Source organism: Homarus americanus, unplaced genomic scaffold (genome assembly GCF_018991925.1).
Source record: "Homarus americanus isolate GMGI-L3 unplaced genomic scaffold, GMGI_Hamer_2.0 scaffold14467, whole genome shotgun sequence".
Taxonomy (NCBI): Eukaryota; Metazoa; Arthropoda; class Malacostraca; order Decapoda; family Nephropidae; genus Homarus; species Homarus americanus.
In genome coordinates this window covers 4,998,752-5,022,733 of record NW_024733734.1, presented here as the reverse complement: position 1 = coordinate 5,022,733, position 23,982 = coordinate 4,998,752, and the positions used below count along the sequence as shown (strand labels likewise).

Below are 23,982 nucleotides of genomic sequence, written 5' to 3'. Positions count from 1 at the left end.
ATTACCTTTTTTGTTGATTTTAGAAAATTTTCGGTGAGCTAGAACCAATTACCCAAAACCCCATTGAAACAATGGTTTCGGTTAACGAGCAACCTTCTAGAACGAATTGTGCTCGTTAACCGAGGGACCACTGTATATTATATTTTCTTTATTTCTTAGCCACAATAGGGTATTGTAATGATTTTATTTATCTTTTTCTCAATTGAGCACGAGATGGTGGGTGGGTGGGTTGATTCACTCAAGAGTGAGACCCAAGCGTCAGACACATATAAGTGGGATCACATACTATGGATGCACGTACTCTGAGACCCTACTGTATTTACTATCATGTTAAATCTCATAAAATGAATATGTTTTAAAAGGTTTATTTTCACTCATAAAAGTGCTTGTATTACTTCTTTTTACCCAAAAAATTTCCTTCGCAATGCATCTCTAATTATATAATGGAAGTCAATGGAAAAGTGGGGTTCACATTATGTTAAGAAAAGGCCCATTACAATACGGTAACTTGGTCGAGAAACTCACACAATGAGTTTTCAATTGGATCTGAAAAAAGTCTCCTTCCAGGTTCAAGAACAAAATGGAACCTAACTTCAAAATTTTGAGTTTCACTTGTAAACTGCAGGCCAAGAAGTTATCAAGATGGTGACCTGTTATGTAAAATCTAAAAGGAACTTAATTCAGTTGTATCTGCTTATGTTCGATACACACACCTTATACGTAGTTCGGCCATTCTCTCTCAAATGTTGAGGATATCAAATTCAGTTAGGCAGTGAAGCCGTATATAATTAGTTATGCTGTTATCAAACTAATGAAAGTACAGTAACTTTAAGTATATTTGAACAAGACATTTTTTGGCTAGACTGATGATAGTATGATACCCTGTATATTTGATATATTTAACAAACTTTCACAGATGAGTTTTGAAAATCTTTTTGTTCATTTGGTGTACATAATACCCATTCAGGATTCTCCAAGCAGATATGTATTTCAGAATCATGTCTCAGGGTTTTCTCTTGCATGGGAGATGCCAAAATGGAACCACTGTCCCTCACATAAAATTATTAAGGTCACTGTTAGATTACTACAGTCCATACTTCACTTTAACGACTAATTGGTACTACGAAAACGGTCATTAAAGTGAAAATCGTTAATATGGTGCAGTTTACAGTCTAAATGGGTCAATTGGTACCAGCCCTCAAACACTTTCGCCCCCTACAAACCCCCACAAAAAATTACAACAACTTATTCACTCACATTAATACTGCATGTACAGTTAACAATAACTAGCCTTTAGACACTCATTGAACTGCTTAATGAGACTGTTTGCTGTCATTCAATGCAGGGGAGTGGTGTTAGTGCCTCCCTGCCCCTACACTCCCACACTGCGTTGCTTTCCCAGCACCACCACCAACTGATCCTTCAGTCTCAAAGCCAGTGACCCTCCACAAACACCAGCTCCTCCTATGCTACTCATAGTCAACGCTTCACCACACCACAGGTAGAGAGGTTACGCAACGTGGTAACATAAGTGAGTAGGTTTACACCACACCTCCTGTTCACACGCTCTGATCAAAACAAACCACCCCGCTCGCTGACGTCATCAATATGGCCGCCCAGAGTGACTATCAACTTGTGCTACTGATTGTTATTGTATTGAAATGTATCGTTAATGTGAAACTCATTAAAGTGAAGTATATACTGTATTACCAAAGAGTCATCTACTGAGTCTAAGGTAGAGACAGGTAATAATGGGGAAGTAACTGGTTTAGGTGAAAGTTACTATCGTGCAACGAACCACAATGTAATGGTCAAGAATAATTTAATGGCCCTCACTACCAATAAAGAGATTTAAGAGGGGCTTGTGCATTGTATGCTTTTGTGCTGTATAATCATTTTAAGTGTCAAGTATGAATGTTCTTACCTTAACAATGATTCTATATATTCATAGGATTCTTTCTATGGTTGTTACTTGAGTAAATTTAGAGAAATGCTTTAATCACAAGGATTAACCAATTATTAAATGCTTAACTTATGTAACTTAAGAGTGTATTTTTTGGTTCAAAAGTACCCTGGTATTGATGGACTTAAGCTAATTAGTTGTAGGTTCATTTCAGGAAATACCACAAGCAGAACTAACATTCACTCTTCATATGGGAGGCACTGTGATGAAGGATGGAGTTGGAGGAAAGGGTTAAGTACTGTATCAATATTGTTATCCTTAAATCTAAAATTTCATATTATATTACTTTTTTTTATTGTGATTTGTGAACTCTTCTCAATAGCTGGACATCACTGTCACGGGTGAAATATGTATTTATAAAAAAAAAAAAAAATTGAGAGTAGCCGCTCAATCTGAGGCCCATCTAATTAATAGCAAGGCTGCACAATAAATTGAATATGCCCACAGACAAGTCCTTATGTAGAAATTTTTTTAACACCATTCATGCCTTTTTCCCTATTAGAGCAGGATGGTGAATGAAGTCTTACCTAAACTCTGGCTATAAACAATATGCATGCTTACAATTCTTTAACATCTAACTGCAATGCTCAAAAAAGAGAAAAAAAAATGCTCAAGAATTCTGCTTGTTGGGATGGCTATAACAAAAGTGAAGCACAAGACATTGGCTTACAAATATAAAGGTGTGAAAAGAATGACAGATATTTAACATGAAACAACCACAAGAAGAGGTAGAAGTACAGTAGTTAAGCATCTTAAACCTAATACTATTTCAACTTCTTTTAACTCAGCTGTGGTTATCTCACCTACACTAGGCACTGTTATCTCTTTTCACAGATTGACTACTTCATTACCAATACTACAAGCATGTCAACTGCTTTACTTATGTTTTAGCTGATAACAATGCACGCTTCTACATAAAATTTCTTCCATGCTCATAACCAACATCTGATAATATTTACCAACAATCCTTTAAAGACACGAGTTATCTTACAACTCTTGGTTCAGATAACAGCTCTGAAGATAAAGACAAGTAGATATATTCAACTGATGTACAAAAAACCTATTCATTATCTAGCAGTTATTAAATTGGTTATTTCCATTAAATATGTAATGGTGATACGCACAATACATAACGGTAAAATACAATACATGGTACTTTATCTTACAATTCAGTGTCTTTAAAGCCAAACGTCTAAAAATTTCACGTACTAACCTTATATTTGTCCTCTTTACCGGAAACACAAAAATATTTTTGTTTGGCCTTATGACTAGCTAAAGTAACCTTGGTTGGCACCAACCTAATATTATTTTACAGAGGGCTGAGTGAATGTAAAAATATGAATGATGTGACACAGTACAAAACTCAATTAACACCATATATATACTGCTGTGATATGCTTGATGATTGCAAATGAGTTTTCTTATTTGGTGAGTAACACTATTCAACACATAATATCGTACAAAACTACAGATCTTAGTGCCACAGATCGGCTGGAATATCAGAATCAGTAGAGTCTTCCTCTTCTGGTTGTTGTGAGAAATGCCGTCTGGCCTTGAGCTCCAAGTATTCATTCATTTCTTCTTCAGTGCGAGCCTTTCCAAACTCACTCACTAGGGGATATATGTGCTCTATGGCACTCTGTACATTGTTTACACTTGGAGCTGCAACACAAAAGCATTCATTAGCTGACCACATTTTACATATTATATAAATAATTATAGGCAAAACTTCCCTAAGATATAAAAAATGTGATATCATAATACAGTACACTGAAGTGAAATCTAAAGATCTATTTGTGTTCAATCTTCCTTATCACTTTGATGCTTCACTCTTTTGAATTTAACTACAGTATTTCTCAGATTAAATAAATACACTTTGGTCCCTCACTACATGGCCATGAAACATGAACAGGATGCATATGCAAATAAGTAGGGAATTAGTGGTCAGAAACAAGGATGTAGTTGGTGGGCAGTGTGTGAGAAATAACTGGATATTATATGTGGTTGTTAATAACAAAGAAATTAAGACTGCATGAAGAAAATACAGTATTATGATTGTCTGCTGAATGAGGAGCCAGTACGAAGATCATGCATCACGCCCAATGATTGAGATCAAGTAGGTGAAAATAGCAATGACAAACTGAAGAATGGAAAGGCTGCTGGTAGCTCTTGAATAATTGCAGAAATGTTGAAACAACAGGTGCTGCTGATGTAGCAATGGTGAACAAATTCACATATCAGTTACGATGGAATGGAATGTAGTATTGTTTCAGTTGACTGACTGAATACCTACAAAGTGACACACTTGAATATGGAAATTACAGGGACCTGAAGCATTTAGATCAAATTATGAAAGTAGTGGAAAACGTGATGAAAAATTGTAAGAGAAGAGGGCACAATAATAAAAAGCAGTTTGGGTTCATGTCAGGCAAGGAGATTACAGAGGCAATATTTATGACCGGGCAACTACAAGGAAAATATCTAGAAAGGAAAGAAAGACCTTCTTTGTATTTCTAGAGTTAGAGAAGGCATATGACAGGTTACCACCTGAGTTAGTAAAGAGGGTAATGAGAAAGCTAAGGTCTAAGGAATGTCTTGTATGAATGATTAAAGGCACTGTAGGAGTGCTGCAGTATTTCTGTGAGGGTAATTGACAATGAAAATGAGAAGTTTATGGTAAAAGTAGAGGTCCATCTACAGTCTGTCTTGAGCCCCCTTCTGTTCATCATGGTGTCAGAGGCACTATCACAAGAACTTAGGACTGTTCTGCTCTGTGAGTTGCTGCATGATGATGATTTAGTGTTGATAATAGAGCTGAAGAAATCTATGAAATGGAATTATGGAATAGAGTTCAAGGGCATGAGAGTAAAAAGAGATGAAAAAAAAAAGTTCATTAGTGTGTGGGTAAAGGGCCTGCAGTGGAAAGCAGAAAATGGCCATGTGCTGTCTGTAAGGCATTAAGTCAATATTGTGCGGTGATTGTGGAAGGTAGGTAAACAAGAAGTGTAGTGGTGTAACTAGCAGACTGCTGATTGTTGCCATCTTTAAGTGTGTTGTATGTGCAGGATATCATGTGGCCTTAGCAAAGGTTACCTGGGTGACATGATTAGTGCTGTAGGTGGTGCCAAAATTAGCTCAGTTGCAAGAGCCATGTGTGGCTGAAAGACATTTAGAAAGCTGCAGCCTTTATTGACAGGGAGAGGAACTTCTTGTTTATTGAAAGGAAAGTTGTATGCAACCAGTGTGAAAAATTTGTTGCTGTAAGGCAGTGAAACAGGTAGTTAGGTTTACAAGTGTAGATTTCAGCGAGTTGAAAGGACAATACTGTACTGTAGTGAGATGGATGTAAGATGTGGAGACAGAAAATAAGAAAACCCTGTTCAGAGCTAAGAGGGCAGCTGGGTATTGAATAGATGTAGGCTGAGATGGTTTGGGTGTATGGAGAGAATGTAGGAGATCAACTGGGTCAAGAAATACACAAGTCTAATTGAAGGGGGAGTTAGGGGTAGGTCAAGAATGACAAAGGGAAAGACTAAGAAATGATTTCAGATATAAGAACTTGACAAGAAAGGGTGCAAGTCAGTATAGCAGAGGGAGCTGCCATCAGGTAATCACATTTAAGCCATACAAGTGTGAAAAATGGCCATAAAACAGAAGGAGAATTAATCTTTCTATACAAAACTAAAGAGATTAAGGTATAAAAGACTGACCTGTCACAGTAATACTCCCAGTTGAAAATATTTTCAATGTTGCTTTTGGGTCATCAATCTTATACGTCACACCAGGATGCAACTCTGGTTCATAGCTGTTGGAAGGTGTTGGCTTAGAAGCAAAACTGACTTATTGTATCACTTACAATTTTATTTCCTTTTATTCTCTATGCAATATTCTGCCAAACATATTAAATAACTGGATATGCAATAAAGGTATCCCTTGAGATACAGATATGTGCATTAACAAAATCCAAAAGAATGGAATGAGTTTTGATATTTGGACTGCCTGTATATAGTATAAAGGATTTTATTCAGCTTGGTTTTAATTTTGCGATTAGCAGGATATATAGTATGATCTTCCCCCCCACACACACACACACAGGTTGACAACCCTTTATCCGAAATTCCAAAAACCGAAAAGCTCTGAAAAACTGAAAGTTTTTTGTGGAGCAATTTTTTTTTTTTTTTTTTTAACAGCCCACCCGGGCACAGGTCACTGACCAACATCGGGGCCTGGGGGGTGAAAATGTAATAGTAATAATAATTATAATAATAATAATAATGATAATACAGTAATAATAATAACTATTCATAGTAAATAAAAATTTTAATAAAAAATACACAAAAATAAAATAAGAATGATAACAATGATACCAGGTAATAATAACAATAATACTGTAATAATAAAATAATAATAATAATAATAAAGAAATACAAGAATGAAAAAAAGATCAAAAGTGAGAAACACGACCTAGACCTATGAATTATTATTATTATTATTATTATTATTATTATTATTATTATTATTATTATTATTAATATTATCATCATTATCATTATTATATTTTAGCCTCCAGGCCCCAATGTGGATCAGTGACCTGTGCCCGGGTGGGCTGATCCCTGAATAAAAAAAAAAAAAAAAAAAACCTAACCATTCTGAAAACCGAAATGCATCTGGTCGCAAAGATTTCGGAAAGGGATTGTCAACCTGTGTATATACAGGTTGTACCTCTCTAGTCCGGCAACCTCGGGACCTGACCGGTGCCAGACCATGGAAATTGCCAGACCATGGAAATTGCCGGACCATGGAAATTCACCCTTTTCCTGGATAGATAGTGACTTGTGCTTATGCCTGGAAGCACTTGCACCACTTTCTCTGCATCATGGTCTCTTTGAAGACATATTGAAGGGCTAAATGTCATATAGTAGCTTCTCAAATTTCGTGAGTTTTTAATTCTTAACGTATTTTATTGGAACACACAAAAAAATAAATAAATAAAAATTTTGACGGCGGAAACTAGAATTTCGACGGGTTTGAACGGCCCGCCAACGTGCAGACGACGTGCATAATCGTGTAAACAGCGTCATTTCTCTTATGTACAAAAGATTCATTATTGTTTATTACTGAATGTCTTTTTTATTGAATTAATGTTTATGTGTGCAAAATGAGCAATACAATTCATTAATAATACATAGAATATTAAAACACACGAGGAAATGACACAGCATTGTATTCGTTGATTACAAAACCAGTGACTGACTGGTTCTACATATAAAACTGAAGAAAATAAGACCTTGGTTGTAGCTGTAGTAAAATTAATATGGTTGTTTTAAGTAATGTTATTTAATGTTAATAAATGGAACAATAGAAGTAGCTAACGATAATGGTAAAGAAAAAAGAGAGATCGCATATGTAAGTGCGCATGCGCACACGTGAAAACATATCGTCATTACTTTACATAAGAATATGAAAGCAACACTTATTTACTGTTCATATATATTTTAATTAATGTTTCTGAATTTGTTTTTATTGAATTAATGTACGTGTGTGCAAAATTAACAATACAATTTATTAATAATACGTGGAATATTAGAGGAGACGAGACGGCTGCCGGCATTGTTTATGTTAAAGCTTATGAAACCAGTGACTGATTGGTTCTACATATAAAACTGAAGAAAATAAGACCCTGAGTTTAGCTGTAGTAAAATTAATGTAAAAAAATTAATATGGTTGCTTGAAGTACCTGCAATGTTATTTAATGTAAATAAATGGAAACACCGTGTGATTTTATCAAGATTTATCTTATCCACATTTTCATTGTGGATTTACATATATATATATATATATATATATATATATATATATATATATATATATATATATATATATATATATATATATATATATATATATATATATATATATATATATATATATATATATATATATATACATATATATATAACGCCCCTAGATATATGTTCTTGGAAACGTGACTTTAACTGAAATGGACGTTGTCCGATCATCACATAAACTTTGTATTTATACTTACGTGTAAGTGGAATACTATATAAGTACATATACACCTTTACTCTTAAATCACTAGTGTAATGTGATACAGGGGAATATTTTTAGCTCTTGTGCAAAATACATGACGTTTATATTAAAATTATTCACCGTTTTACAAGGATTCCAGTAACGCCGGGCAAATGGGGGGAGAGAGAGGGCGTGGGGGGAGGGGAGGTAGAACGTTTGACAGTTGGCACCGGCCCAAGGTCTAACGCGTGTACCTGTATATTTATCAGTTCTTAAGTGACTAAGCTTTTCTCTTATAAAAAGCCAGTGACATGACCTGGGTGAATATAATTAACATTGCTGGGATTCTTGTAACATACTGATTAATTTGAATATAAACATGCTACAATTTGCACTAAACAAAACAATTTTAGTACCGTAATCAAATTAGTACATGTGCACCCCAGCTTTGCACTAAGAAATCTATGTAAATCTACCCAAAAATACAGTTGAAAAACTTTTTTATAAAATGTACTACAGTACTGTACACTAATGTACAACAATTTTTATCTCTTGAGCAAAATATATGACGTTTATATTCAAATTAGTGGCTGTCTTGCAAGGATTCCAGCAATGCAAATTATAATCTCCTAACTTTAGTCTGAGATATTATATAAGATAAAAACTGTAAGCCTAAACGGCTGGGGGGGATTGAGAGGGAGGGAGGGAGGAAGGGAGGGACTGACGGAACCAGCCAGTCAGCGAGGGGGTGGGGGGGTTGAGCCGAAGGTCTCTGTGTATTTATTTAACAGTCCTACTAAGCTTCTCTGATTTTAAAATGCCAGTGATATGACCTAGGAGAATATAATTAACATAGCTGGGATTCTTGAAAGATACTGATTTATTTGAATATAAACATGTTGTAATTCGCGTGCGTGCGTGTGTGTGTGTGTGTGTGTGTATATATATATATATATTGATTGATTTCAGGTTACAGACAACTTTCTAGGCACACAATCCTTCTGTAATTTGAGGAATACCTGTATTATTTAGGAATTTATCCACAATTTTCTTGAGGCCTAAAGCAAACAGCCAGGCATGAACATTTTCTTGGTTATTTGATAAAGACAAGTTAAGAGAAAATATATCACAAGAACTATAACATCTTACCTGGCTCTGTTTCTGAATTTTTGAGAAAATGGAGTTATCTTGATAGCAAAGGGCATGGTACAGGTTCCTAAAACATTTACAATGCGAAAATTTTTGAATTTAACGCTGTATCCTAATTTTTGGATGACACGTGCAATACGCCTCGCTGCTAGCTTGGCCTGAATCTCTGAAGTGGACCCTGAAGAAGAAATAATAAAATTAAAACACACTTAATCTTTAGTATTACAAGTATATAGTATTTATATTTCCAAATTCACAAATTCCTTTTCAAACTACTTACTGTACCAATGTTGTAAGATCCCTCCAAAATACTTTAAATTAATTTATACAGTAATTCTTGGTATTGTCTAGAGTAGGGTAAGATGGAAGGCATGAATTTGTGTGGATTGGTCACCTTCATACTATAGTCAAATGGCTCATGGAATGACAATTAATGGATTGGAAATCTACTGGTTGAACAGGATTTAATGTATACGGGCAGTTAAAGTTTAGCAAGTGAACTCCTAGTCCTTGGAGGATTGATAGTAATAATTCCCTTTTCTTTCTAAATGGTTTTCTTAACAAGCAGCCACCACATGGAGGCCATCAAGAACTGATCATAAGAACATAAGAACATAAGAAAGTGGGATACTGCAGGAGGCCAACTGGCCCATACAGGGCAGATCCCTTTCACACCCATCCCAGCACTTCCATGTGCCTATCCAACTTCGTCTTGAAGCTCCCTAGCGTCCCCGATCCTACTATAGCACTCGGTAGCCTATTCCACATATCCACAACTCTATTACCAAACCAGTGCTTGGCTATATCCTTTCTGAATCGGAATTTATCTAATTTAAAGCCATTTGTTCTAGTTATTTCGTTATTACTGACCTTCAGAACATCTTCCATTTTACCCTTGTTAATCCCGCTTACCCACTTGAACACCTCTATCATATCTCCCCTAACTCTACGCCTCTCTAATGAATGCAAGCCTAAGCTTTTCAGTCTTTCTTCATATGGAAGGTTTCTAATAGTATGGATCATTTTTGTCATTCTTCTTTGTACTCTCTCCAAAGAATCTATGTCCATTCTATAATAAGGACACCAGAATTGAACCGCATAATCCATGTGTGGCCTCACTAATGCTAGGTAAAGTTTCAAGATAACGTCAGCAGTTCTGTTACTCACACTCCTAGATATGAACCCAAGAATCCTGTTTGCCTTGTTGCGAACGCTAATACATTGTTTTCTAGGTTTCAAGTCGTTGCTAACAAATACACCTAGATCTTTTTCACAATCTGAGTTTTCTATTTCCGTGTTACCTAGTTTATACTTAACGTTTGTATTCGTCTTCCCTATCTGTAGTACCTTGCATTTATCAGTATTAAAATCCATTTGCCAGTCTACTGACCACTCATGTAAGGTATCTAGATCTCTTTGAAGGTGTTCAAAGTCACTGTCTGAATTTATCACTCTCCCCATTTTGGTATCATCTGCAAATTTACTAATCCTACTAGTTATGCCTAAATCAAGATCATTAATGAATATAACAAACAGCAGAGGGCCTAATACAGATCCCTGGGAAACTCCGCTTTTGACCGCACCCCAGTCTGACTTAAATCCATTTATGCTGACTCTTTGTTTCCTACCAGTTAACCATGACCTAATCCATTTTAACAATGATCCACCTATTCCATGTGCTTCTACCTTCCTTATCAATCTCTCATGAGGGACTCGATCGAATGCTTTACTGAAATCTAAATAAATTATATCATATGACTTATCATTATCTACCGCTTCATATCATGAAATACTACAATAAGGTACAGGTGTCTCTTTTTTTAGCCATACCCAAGGCCAAGCAATTTAAGACACCCTTCCCTTGGGTTTGTGGATGGTCAACTGGAGAATGAAGCAAGAGTAGCAGAAACACTTGCATTGACATGATGTATGTATTGGCTAAGTAAACACAGGATTGTAAAGGCCAGCTGCTTCTTTCTGGGAGGTAGATACATGAGGAAGACCCAGGTAAGTCATGTGGGTCGATGACCTGTGCACGGGTGGGTTATTCCCCATAATAATAATAATAATAATAATAATAAAATCCTATTCTCCAAAATGGTTTGCACATTATTGGAGCTGCCTGACAAGAGGATATGCAGATAGGAAACAAATTTCCACAATAGAGTGTTTAAAGAAATGAGAACATAGTGATGAGGTATGGTACTATGAAAAAAATCCATAAAAGAACAAAAAGACAATAAGCAAATAAGTGTAACGTAAAGTACAGTACACGGTATCTGGAAACATGATGGATTTAGTGAATTTGTTAAAACTGTCAATGTTAGAATTTTTGCACTGATTATTCTTTTACCAGGACAGACAATACAGTTAGCCCTACCTGTACACGTTATCTTTCCTGACGACCATATTGATGCAGTTGTGGGCGGCCTCCGTATTTTCATAGTCACCATCTGCAGGATTTAAGTATTCAGCTATCAGTAGTTGTCACATGTATGAATGACAGCAAAAAATATTTGCTGCCAAAACACACAACCAAGCTATCACATGTATGTCTTACAGAAAAAGTTCTCATTAAATTGGGATGTCAAAAAAAAAAAAAAAAAATTGGTACTGTACTTATTTTGCCCACTGTGTTGAAAAAATAATTAGTTCAGAATTAAACAAACCATTACAGTTTAATATCATTCTTAATGACTGCTTGAAGCGAATTGGTATTAGTCACCGTCACAATGCCCCTTGGTATGACCAGCACACATTGGTTTCAATTGTCAACACTACCTGGTAAGGAAAAGTGAAACTGTTGTAAAGCTTCATAAAAGTAATTCTGGTTTAGTTTGCCTAAACAAATCCTAGTAATTTAATGAACAAAAATTATGATGCAAGTAAGGAGATAAATGTAGCTTTACTTAATACAGTAAAGGTAAACCAGAGCCTATGATTAAAGAAGTAAATTGTACTAAACGAGGAAAAAGATCTACAATACCGAGGGGGGGGGGCATAAAAGAATGCTATACTGAACTGTACATGCTCTACTCTTGACTGCCAAAGATATGAGTCAAAATATGAAAATCAGAAGCTGAACAAGAAGTACAGGATGACAGAATAAGGATATTAGAACATCTGTTAAGAGAAAGAAAAAGCATATTCTTTATTCATCGACTTACAGCAAACAAATAGTAAGAACCCGTGCAAAGTGGTATGAGGTACTAACGGTGCCGGATTAACCATAAGGGACCCCCAAATCCAAACGTTCTTGAAGTTGAAGCATATAAAACATGAACTTCGTTCAACGATGTCCTAGCAACGTCTTAATTTTATGTCTCTTACGAACATTGAATGTGTTACTTTGCAGAAGCTTAATATTGATGAAATCATTGATAAATTTGGGTATATTTTGTTCTTGTTATTTATATATACCTTGAGGGTACGGGGCCCCAAGTTGATCTGTGCCTCAGGCCACTATTAAGCTTAATCCAGCCCTGGGTACTAATATGCACAAGTCCCTTCAACCAACCAGCCACAGTGCGAGTCCGAATTACCTGAGGTTGAATTAGTGAAGCAGATAAAGGGAGGTCCATAAAGGCACTTCCTTCAACTGCTTCACTAATTCAACCTCAGGTGATTCAGACTCACACTGTGGCTGGTTGGTGGAAGGGACTCTTGTGTAGGATAGCATATTGACAGATGTTTATTGAAAGCTGTCAAAGAGTTCCAAAGAATGAAGTAGCATATGTGTGTGAGACCTAACAATGGTGTGACCCAACAGTGCGAAATAATTGGGGAATTGGTAATGAATGCATCATGTCAACTTTGGTTACTTAGAAGGCTCTTATGGATGAAGCATAAATTATCTGACCTATTCTAAGACTTAATACCCTCAAAAATAGTACAGATGGAACACAGTGCACATGTGAAAGACTGCTAGGACACGATAAAAAAAAATATATATATAAAAATATGAGTTGTTCATCAAGTTTATTAAAACCAGCGAGTTCGATCTAAAATTTTTTTAAGGTTATAAAGTTTTAAAATGGGTCAGAAAATCTATACACACCCCTGTACAGTATTCCGTATTAAGGCCCAGACCTCCCCACCACCTACAGTTTTTCTCAATAACACAAAATAATATAACCGAAGCTCAATTCGTCAGCCATGTACAAAAAACATCATCATCAACTTATTTCAAAGGTAGTAGGTAGTAGGCAGCTATCAAACAGGGAGGGACTACTGCCTGGGAAGATATTGGAAGTATAATGTATTGTCTAATGGTAGACCCTGCTGCCATATGGCATCACAAAAATTGTGACCAAGTCCCAAGTTGCTGATCTGACTTTCTGCCTCATTTACACACAATTGCAGGGTCCCAATTGTTTCTCTTACTACTGACAACACAACATGCATACGTATATCATTTCTCACTATTGATTGATCATATCTTCTTTTTTTATTTATATATGGTCCTTTATCATTACTGTTATCATCATTGTATTATACAGTACTGTATTATATTTTCATTTAATATTTTTTATATTATTTACAATTAACTTTTATTAATATTAATCCCCCCCCCCCAGGCCCTGATGTGGGACATTGTCCTGGGCCTTGGTGGGCTAAACCCCATCATCAAAAAAAAAACACCCATACATGGGGGATTACACAAGTTCGGTTACGATAGGAAAGGATACGCTATGCTAGGTTAGGAGAGAATAGGTTAGATTGGATTAAGTTGGTATAAGGGTGTTTAATCATCAGTAAAATTTAATTCATGAATGAAAAAATATCAAGAGTCATTATCTATTACAGTCAACCCTCACTTTACGCGGTCCCACATTCCGCGTTTCCATGTTTACACGGTGCCCTGCCAGAACCCAGGACGCTCACATTCCGCTGTGGGTGTACCCCTTTACGAGGGTGAAGTATAATTTTTTTATTTAGTTCATAAAATTCATACAAATTATCCGGCCAGAATATAATTTACATTGTTGGAATTCTTACAATTTGATGATCATTTTGAATATAAACATCATAGATTTTGCATTAGACATACAAATTTTAGATATACAGTATTTCCTGATCATCTTAAGACTTTGAGCAGCACATTCATCTTTTATTAATTGCTTCATGTACCTTTTCTTTCATTGGTTAGTCCTAAATACATAATAATCCAAGTACTGTACTGTATCTGCAGTGTTTAATAACCCGGGAAGGACAAGATAATGGGAATAAGTAGAGTAAATAATTACTCTTCAGCTGAGTATAGACAAATATGAATAAACTACTGAGGGTCTGTTTTGATATCATATGCTATACTTCTCCACTTTAAATACTGTACTTACCCCATTTTCACGTCGAAATTCCACATTATTTCCTGTTCTAGCGATGTTTCTTAGATCGAGGTGACAGGCGACAGAGAAAGAACTTACGACATTATTGATCATAATGTCTATCACTGGGTCAACATCCTCTGTAACCTCTTCTTCAACCTGACAATATCAAGTGAAACACACTAAATAAATATTACAGAAACAGGTGAATATAATTTCAATAAATATTGATGAAGGATTTTTTTTAATGACTGAGGAAGAAAACCTATGAGATACATCCATCCTGTTATTACTTTACCATCTTGTCATCTATTAAGGTTGGGAAGCAACTATAAACAGTGTTAAGTCTCCTTCACCATACAGTACAGTTGTTGGCTATTACCCCAGGAACCTCCAGGAAAGAGGAAGTTGTCAATAACTAAAAATAAATTAGTTGACATCCTCCTCCATGTCATGAATCAGGTGCTTTATATACCACACAAATCAATAATTACTTGTCCCAGGCAAGTGACCTTTGAAATTTTCTTGCCCAGATATCTTTTTTAGCCCTGAAAATTTTTGGAGGAAATTTGCTTGCCCATATTTTTTATGGGAAAAATTAAATAAACATCTTATAACATTCAAATTTATTGTATGTAATCAACTCACAGATCACTTGTGTCCATCTACATGGTGTCAGTGGTGATAACCCTTGACATGTGATGTCATAATTCCTGTCAACTAAACTCACACCATGCTGTTAGGAGGTGGAGGCAGCACCTGTGATCTAACTACCCCCCCCCCCCTGCTATAATGTGAGGTTATACCTCCTGTCACCTCATGTCTACAGTCTCTCAGCTTGGTGGTTCCTTAAGCATGCTGACAACTTGACTGACTGACTAGAGGCAGGTTGGTGGTTTAATGTAAATTACCTGCACCTGACATAGGTTACTAATCCTGGTACAATGATGACCTCCACAGTTAAACTTGTATGGTGAGGGGTCACAAAAGAATGTCTAGGTATTTACCTCTAAAAACATTAGCTTGTCCGCCAAATAAGTGCCAGGCACATGGACATGAAAAGTTACTCATTTGGCCTCTAGCCCAGGCACAATCGGGCTGCAGGGCACTGCTAATCTGCTCAACCTACTCCAAACCTTAATTTAACTCCATAAAAACTAAGGAAGTTAAGTGGCCTTAAAAAATCAAAGCAAGACATTTATAAAGCTTAGGAGGATAACAGTACTGTACACTGAATCTCCACCTAAGATCGAGCTCACAGGAAGTGAAGGGACTGGAAGTGGCTTCAGAAAAAATTTTAAGCAGCAAAGGGATGTAATTTCTACTAGATCAAGAAAGAGAACTGTTGCACTTGATCTATGCAATTTAGGGGCAATGGTTAGGATGGGTAGGGATGGGTGAATGGTTCTGTATACTGTACCCAAGAGATAACCATCCGTACAGCTTATTTCCACTGATGATGGGTGCCATTTAAGGGTAAAGGTCAGCTGTACAGATGGGGTTAGCCAGGTAATCCCAAAATATATAGCATACTGCATATTTTTAGTCAATATATAAGCCTAAAATTCCAAAGGTACACAAATTCATGAACTGTAATACTGTAAGTCTTACCTTAGACAATTCTTCTTTGATTGCTTGCGTGTGATCTAATGCCAGTACTTCTTTTATTCTAGAAGGAGCTAGATCTGTTTGCATTAAAGGTGGTACTTGATCTTTTCCCATCATAGGCATCGGGGCTAAGTTATTAATATGTTGCAGTTGGTGAGGAGTAGCAGCACTAGTCGCGGAGTCACCTGTTGCAGCCATTTCTGCTTTTGAGGAAAAATACAATTATAAAAATAAACTTTCACACTATTGTACTGTATTAAGAAATTACAGTTGCTTTACTGTACTCTATACTGTACAGCATGCCCTTGAAATCTGCATCTTTTTAATTCGAGGACCTAAATTATTCGCGGTTGACACTCTGGATGTACCCAAGAAAGTCATAACAAAGTACTGTACTGTAAGTGAGAACAGACCAAATGCCTGAATTGCTAGTAAGCTGATAAATGATGAAATTATTAATTAGAATAAAATACAAATTATATCCCAGAAACAATTTACAAGAGAAAACACACAATGCACTGTGTAACAATGAACTGGAAAATTTCAAATATTTTATTCTTATATCACAGTGACCAGCAAATCAGAATAAACGAAAGAAAATAACATGGAAACAACAATACTGTACAGTACTATACAGTATATTGAAAACATGTATGAATTAAATGTAATTCTTCTTTTCAGTACAAATACAAGTTGAAACATAAGACAATAGATGCATTTATAAATTTTTAAAACTAAAGAGTAAGATACAAAAATAAAAGAATCAGTTTGAGTTGCCTTGTGTAGCAGATTAAGTACAGGCTATACCTCACTAATAAGATGCAACTTATTGGAAAATTACTATTCACAATGTCCATAGGTTTTCTTACATGATTTTCCATTACTGAAGAATTTTCCTTGTATTCTTCTTCAGAAAAGGTTGTTGAACTTCCATTACAGATACCTTAGCAAAGACTTTGTGATAAGTTGAGATACTGGACAGGCCAAATTTGACAGTGTACTCCGTAAGAGGGCCTTTTCTCTCTTCAAACAGCTAAGTGCCCTTACTGTACCATGTGTGGTAAGGGTGGATAGATGAAGAAACATAAGAATATGAACTGAGGCTTACATAAAAATTAACAAAGAAATTCAAAGGGAATGCAGACAGGTCAAATAAGATAATCTAGAAAGCAAATGCAAGGAGATTGAAGAAGATGACAGGAGGCATAATTATATGGGAATGTACAGAAAGATCAAACAAATGAACAAAAAAATTGGGAATAAATGGGATGATATTAAAAGCAAAGATGATAAGGTCCTGTTTGAGGCAGAAGAAGTAAAAGGGAGATGAGCAATGATAAGCAATGATAAGGATGAAGTAGAATTAAGAATCAAAATGGAAATGAAGATCAAAATGACAATTCTGGAAACAAGTTGAAGCAGCTGTGAGAAAAAAAGAGAAAAAAAAAGAGACAAATCTTGTGGGGTTGATCAGCTTCCAGCAGAATTTACAAAAACAAATTGAAGAAAAAGGAACTAGAGAAACTATATTTGGCTTGAGATTTTTGTTTATCTGCTTTGTTGATTTTGAAAAAGCTTTTGACAAGGTAAAATAGTTATTAATGGAGATATTAGAATTGTAAAGTGGCAACATGAGGCTGCAGTGTAAGTAAATAATGAACTTCCTAACTGGTTCACAGTTAGACAGGGATTAAGACAGGGCTGTATATTCAGAATTCTTAATGAGATAAGTTATAAGTGACAATTGAGGACTAAAAGTTAATGGTAAAGTAATAATAAATATACGCTGAACAGATAAAACTGCTCTTATCACAGAGTGAAAAAGCATTGCAAAAACTTGTTAACAGATACATTAGTGGAAAAAGGCAAAAATGTGGTTTAAGAGTTAATGTTGTAAAGACTAAAGGCGGTGTCACACTAGCACTTCTTCAGTCAACCTTCCTGGTTTCTGTCGTTTTTTCATTGAATTGTAAATTTTTCTGGCCTGTCTCGCTCAGACGAAACGTATCATTTCCACCTGACTGGTTTGCGCCGATGGACGAATTGACGGTTATGGGTAAACACAAGAAATACACTCTGCCACGTTCGTCAAGTGATACGGTATACTGTATATAATTTGTAATAAAAGTTTAAAGTCCTGCTATAATAGTTGAGATAAGTATATTTCTCTAGTAACAGGGACACCATTTGCAATGACGTCACTACCTTCAAACTCACCGCTGCAGTCGGAGGTAGGAGAAAGGATGGCCTCTTCAGACCCCAAATGCCACATTCAGTTAAGTTTTAAGAGTGTTTTTTTTATGGTCCAAGTCATGGACATTTCGTAAGTGAAGAAATGTGCTGTGAAGAGCAGCTTCAAACATAGTTTGGATAGATATACAGTCAACCCTCGCTTTACGCGGTCCCGCTTTACGCGTTTCCACGTTTACGCGGTACCCTGCCGAACACGGAATGCTCACTTTCCGCGGTGTGTGTACCCTTTTACGCGGAGAGCGGCTCGAGCAGGGTGCGCACAAGGTCGCCCAGTCATAAAACATTACCGAGTTCTTCACCCGCCATCCACCACAGCCGGCCCAAGTCAGTGATAGTGATAATGATAGTGAGGATATGGACGGACTTATATGGACTTTGAGGGGTTTGACAAAGAGGCCCTGCAAGCCTCTGTGGTGGATAGTGATACAATTGATACAAGTGATACAGGCGAGGGCCAATAATCTGCCCTCTGCCTCGGAACCAACCCCCCATCCCCGTGTGCACAGCCATCTTTTCTACTAATGTAAGTGTTAAAAAACCTAATATTATTGATATTTCTCTTAATTATTAATTGTGTGTGCATACCATCATAAAATTAAGAAGTTATTTTTACTACAACATAGGTATTGTGTCTGAAAAAGTGGAGTTTGGGGGTCGGCCGGGTCTCTATTTCAATTAATCCCATATGTTATGTTGTTCACTTTACGCGGGCCGCCGTGGGTTCAATTGACCGCATAAAGTGAGGGTTCACTGTACGAGCGATTGGGGGTTGGGTGTAAATGGGACTGCCCAATATGGGCCAATACACAGGCTGCAATTTCCTCCATTCTTATGGACATAAAAAACTCATATGTTCACACCAGCTCAACTGTCATGTACTCTTACCTGGGAGACTTTCTCTTTTTTTTTCCAGTGCATTTACAGAGTATATCGGTACTTAATGGAGAGACGAGTAAATTAGAAGTAATGACATTGTCTGGACTTTAATTTGAGAATGCCTGATGCTAGGTAAACATGACAACATAGTGCTGTTATTGTTTTGATGATTCACTAATGAACCACTGGGATATATCATCATTTCCATTAATTAATGGGTAAAATTTTACTTTAACTACCATAAGTATTTGGATGTTTAGATTTGAGATAGGCTATATTGGGTAAGTTTTAAGTTTTGGTCATCCCTGTACTAAAACAAGCGGACTATGTTTTTTCTAATGGTTTGTGATGTGTTATGAACGATTTACACTTTCATTTCTATCGGAAATCACTAGTTTTGAGTTACTACCCCCCTTTACCAATGTATGTTAAGCTAACTTTATAACTCATCATAACCTAATCTAACATATGACCTGTATTTTCTTATACGATCAAAAAATTTTTTGTGACAGAAATCCTGTAAAGATAATGTGTCTTATTGTTTAAAGTACTTAATACCACAGTTAGGATCTTAAGGTTCCCCAGATGACCAAAACCAAAATAATACCAATATTGTTTAGAATGTTTATACTATGAAATTTGTTGTATGGGCAGCTAATATCCATTGAATTAGTTAAATTAGTTAATGTGCTTAGTAATATTTATATATTCAAAATAGTATTAGTGTTGCACAATTAATTATCTAATATTTATTTACAGAGCCAATCAGATGAGAAGGTTGGACAACTACAACTGTCTGCCTCGCTCTCTGCGGCTCGCCCCAGCCAATGACGTCACAACAATCACAGAGCTTTTTGCAGTCACGTGACTTTTTAGCAACTTTAACCCTTTTTTTTTTTTCACTTTTTGGCCCAATTTATTTAAAAATATCATTACCATTGTGAATTTAAGCATTTTTTTTACCTGTTCACCTGCCATCTTAAGAAAAAATTACGACCGTCAATGCATCCATTCTTGTGTTCAAGTCAAGATCTATACCGTGGTCCCTCGGTTAACGAACACAATTCATTCCAGAGGGTCGCTCATTAACCACAAGTTTTGTTAACCGAATACATTGTTTCAATGGGATATTGGGTAATTGGTTCCAGCTCACAGAAAAGTACATACAGAGTAAAAAAAAAAAAAATTGCAGTAAAGTACACTTACTTTGAGGCGTGTATGTAGAAGGTTCCTGGTTGATGATGATGATGATAGGAATTAGAAGTGGGGGTGGAGGAGAAGGGAGAAGAGAAGGAAGTGGGGATGGAGGAGAAATCACTTTTCAGGGGACCCATACTTGATGCCGTCATTTCACCAATAAAATTTTAAGTTCACTTGGTGTAATTCAAGATTATTTTATTTAAATCAACACTGCACTGTGCTATATATTATCAATATGTTAACTAAATTTCAGAATGACCAATAATTAAAATGTAAAAATGCAAAAATATTCAAGACACCAACAAAATAAATGTTCACTCCACTTGTCAACAAAGCCAAACTGACGCCTGGTGGCTGAGTCAAGCGGCTGATGGGCGCACAAAACACTAGTTCCTTGTACTACATATATTATCAATATGTTAACTAAATTTTAAAATTACTAATAAGTTTAATATAAAAAATGCAAAAATATTAAAGCGCACAACTTTCTTGATATTTACTCCACTGGAAACGAATGTAAACATAGAACTGATTACTGAATTGGCAGACTGGCCCATCAGCTGATGCTCACAACAAAACGTGTTGTTCGCAAGGTTTTCGTTAATCAAAGTTTTGTTCGTTAACCGAATTGAAGATCCTTATGGGAGGTAATTCGTTAACCGAAATTTTGTTAATCGAACCGTTCGTTAACCGAGGGACCACTGTACTCGACAATTAGGATATTTATATGAAATAAATATCAAACCACATAAAATAAAAATTTTTAACAGGTATTAGCCTGCACAAGCACAGGTCACTGACCCACATCAGGGCCTGGGGGGCGAAAATTTTATAATAATTGGGTAATTATAATAATAATAATATTAATTATAATAATAATAATAATAATAATAATAATAATAATAATAATAATAATAATAATAATAATACTATAATTAATAATAATTAATATAAATAGAAAAAATAAATATAAATAAAATAATAACCATAAATAAATACAAAAACGAAAATATAAATCAAGGGTGAAAAACGATATACAGTGAGTTTTGACAACGCGAATTGGCTCTAACGCGATTTATGAATAGAGGAACGATATTTGTATAAAGCGAACACTTGTTTGCTGTAACGCGATTTTTGCTTACTATTTCTCCAATTTTGTGGTATTAACTGTGAATATGGTAAAGAAGAATATCTCCAAGAAGCGTTCTGGTGATCGCATTCCCGGTGATGATCGTAAAAGAAAGGCTATAACCCTTGAAGAGAAGCTTGATGTTATCAACCTCAAAATCAGCCTTCTCCCCCATCAAGTTATATTCATATTATTTCAAGGTAAAGTGTTACATTTACTGTATGATTTCATTATTAGATATGAATGTAACATTTATTTAGACTGTGCTATCCTTTGTGTTAGGCTAACTACTAAATTTTTTTCGATTTTGAGTAGTAATCTGCACCTAACCCTATTTTCTCCATAAGCCCTGTTATTTCTATTACGCGAATTTCTATAACACGATGTTTTACAAGAACACAACTATCGCGTTATAGCAGAACTGACTGTACAGTACAGTATGTATGTTGTGTTGTTAGAGTAAGAGAAACAATTGTAAACCTGCAATTGTGTGTAAATGAGGCAAAAAGTCAGATCAGCAACCTGGGACTTGGTCAAAATTTTCGTGATGCCATGTGGCAGCAGGATCTACCATTAGACAACACATTATGCTTCCAATATCTTCCCAGGCGGTAGTACAGTACAGGCATTGCATTTTTAATAAATTGCTTAAGTGTAATTTTTTTTTATTGATGTTGATATTTGAAAATATATCAGATATATTTGTTTACATTGAGTAATATGTTCAACTTCTTCACCTCCCCTCTATCTATTCCTGTGTGGACATGCCTGTCTGAAGAATATATGATAGACAATAATAGATCTTATCACTGCCTGTGGGACCCAAGTGATGATAGATACAGTACAAAGTAAAAATTAATTAAATAATAATAAGAGGAAGGCATACAACACCATCTTCTTTGTTTACAATTGGTGAACACAAAGACTGGAGCACTAGTTCTCTATGTGTGTGTGACAGGGCACGCTGAGAAAATTTAATTTTGTTTAGAAAATGATGCAATAGAATTACAGCAATTAATAATCCAAAAGATTTAAAGAAAAGGGACATTAACTTCAATTTGAGAAAAAGGCTGCTGAAAGGCTTTATATGGTAAAGAATAATGTATGGTTCAGAAGCATGGGCACTCTCGGCAGACACCAGAAAGAGTTAGAGGCCTTTGAAATGTGGTGATATAAGTGAATGTTAAGAATAAGCCACACTGACAGAAAAACAAAAGAAGTACGTACAGTATTAAGATTAGCAAAAACTTCAAAAGAAATACTTTAATGTACAACAAAATAAAAATGAGATACTTTGGTCATATAATTAGGGATGAGGGGATAATAAGAAATATTAATAGGTATAGTTGAGGGTAGGCAGGCCAGAGAAAGGCAGAGATTGGGATGGATGAATAGAATTAAAAACTGGGTCCCCGGAGACACAAAACCTTAGAGGATTGATAAAAACAGCCTGAGAACGGTTAGAGACTTTGAAAACTGTGGTCGCCAACCCTCAGATATGAGGACAATACTCTTGATTGATTGACCCAGCATAGGGTTGATAAACTGTATCATTACATGCAGTAGGTCGATCACTCTCACATCAAATTTTCCAACAGAGGGAGAAATTTTTCAACAAAATCCTTTCAAAGGCAACACCACTGCTGGGCACATATCTACCCAAAAGACAAGAGATGATTGACTTTGCTAAATCACTTTATTCCTTGAAGATGTAAACATATATAGAGGAACATCAGAAAGTGGTCCACTGCAGAATAATTGCACTAACCTGTAACCACTCCATGAGTGAGAGCTACAACCAACACGTAATCACAAGTTACGTAAAAGGTTTTCCTCAATAAAAACCTCATAAACACTACAGTGAGTTTTTTCAGCTGAGAAAAATGCCCCGCCCCCTCCTCAAGAGTTACAGCTGATTGGCGGTTGCAAACCTGTCCGATGTACTGTATTTCTAAACGAGTTTATTCATAATCGTTGGGATGACCGTTTCTGACGAGTCATATTTCCCGCCTCTGCTGATGTCCGTGTAACATTTCAATGTGATTCAGATCTTTTAAAATGTTGTTTTTGCATAATGTACTATTACTGATATGTAATTTGTCTTAGTATGCCATATTGTGGGTAAAAATAAGTATACTATTAAATGCATCCTCCGAAAGCATGAATTTGCTACCCGAGTTTATCAGTTAATTCACGTATAATACTTCTGATAAACTTCCTACATGCTTGTATTTGAAATAATGAATGTATGTATCTTTATATAATTTAGCTAAATATCTCTCTCGTCAGAAACGGTCATCCCAACGATTATGAATAAACTCATTTAGAAATAGAGTACATCGGACAGGTTTGCAACAGCCAATCAGCTGTAACTCTTGAGGAGGGGGCGGGGCATCTTTTCTCAACTGGGAAAAAACGCGCTATACCCTGGAATCAAATTCCTTAAC

General features: G+C 35.8%; 1 protein-coding gene across 4 annotated transcripts in view; it reads right to left on the bottom strand.

Annotated features, from left to right (window-relative positions):
• Positions 1–211: 211 nt before the first annotated feature.
• Positions 212–23,982, bottom strand: part of LOC121869946 (TATA box-binding protein-like 1) — a 38,895-nt gene continuing 15,124 nt past the window's right edge. For 2 of the 4 annotated variants that reach the window (XM_042371533.1, XM_042371535.1), the window contains exons 2-7: positions 16,081–16,280; positions 14,482–14,628; positions 11,523–11,595; positions 9,143–9,320; positions 5,674–5,768; positions 212–3,625 (exon numbers count right to left, since the gene is read on the bottom strand). In XM_042371533.1, coding sequence (XP_042227467.1) covers positions 3,438–3,625; positions 5,674–5,768; positions 9,143–9,320; positions 11,523–11,595; positions 14,482–14,628; positions 16,081–16,280 — 881 coding nt within the window. In that variant the 3' untranslated portion in view covers positions 212–3,437. Of the gene's footprint in view, positions 3,626–5,673; positions 5,769–9,142; positions 9,321–11,522; positions 11,596–14,481; positions 14,629–16,080; positions 16,281–16,946; positions 18,441–23,982 lie in introns of those variants that run through there. The other 2 variants (XM_042371537.1, XM_042371534.1) reach the window with 2 other exon arrangements.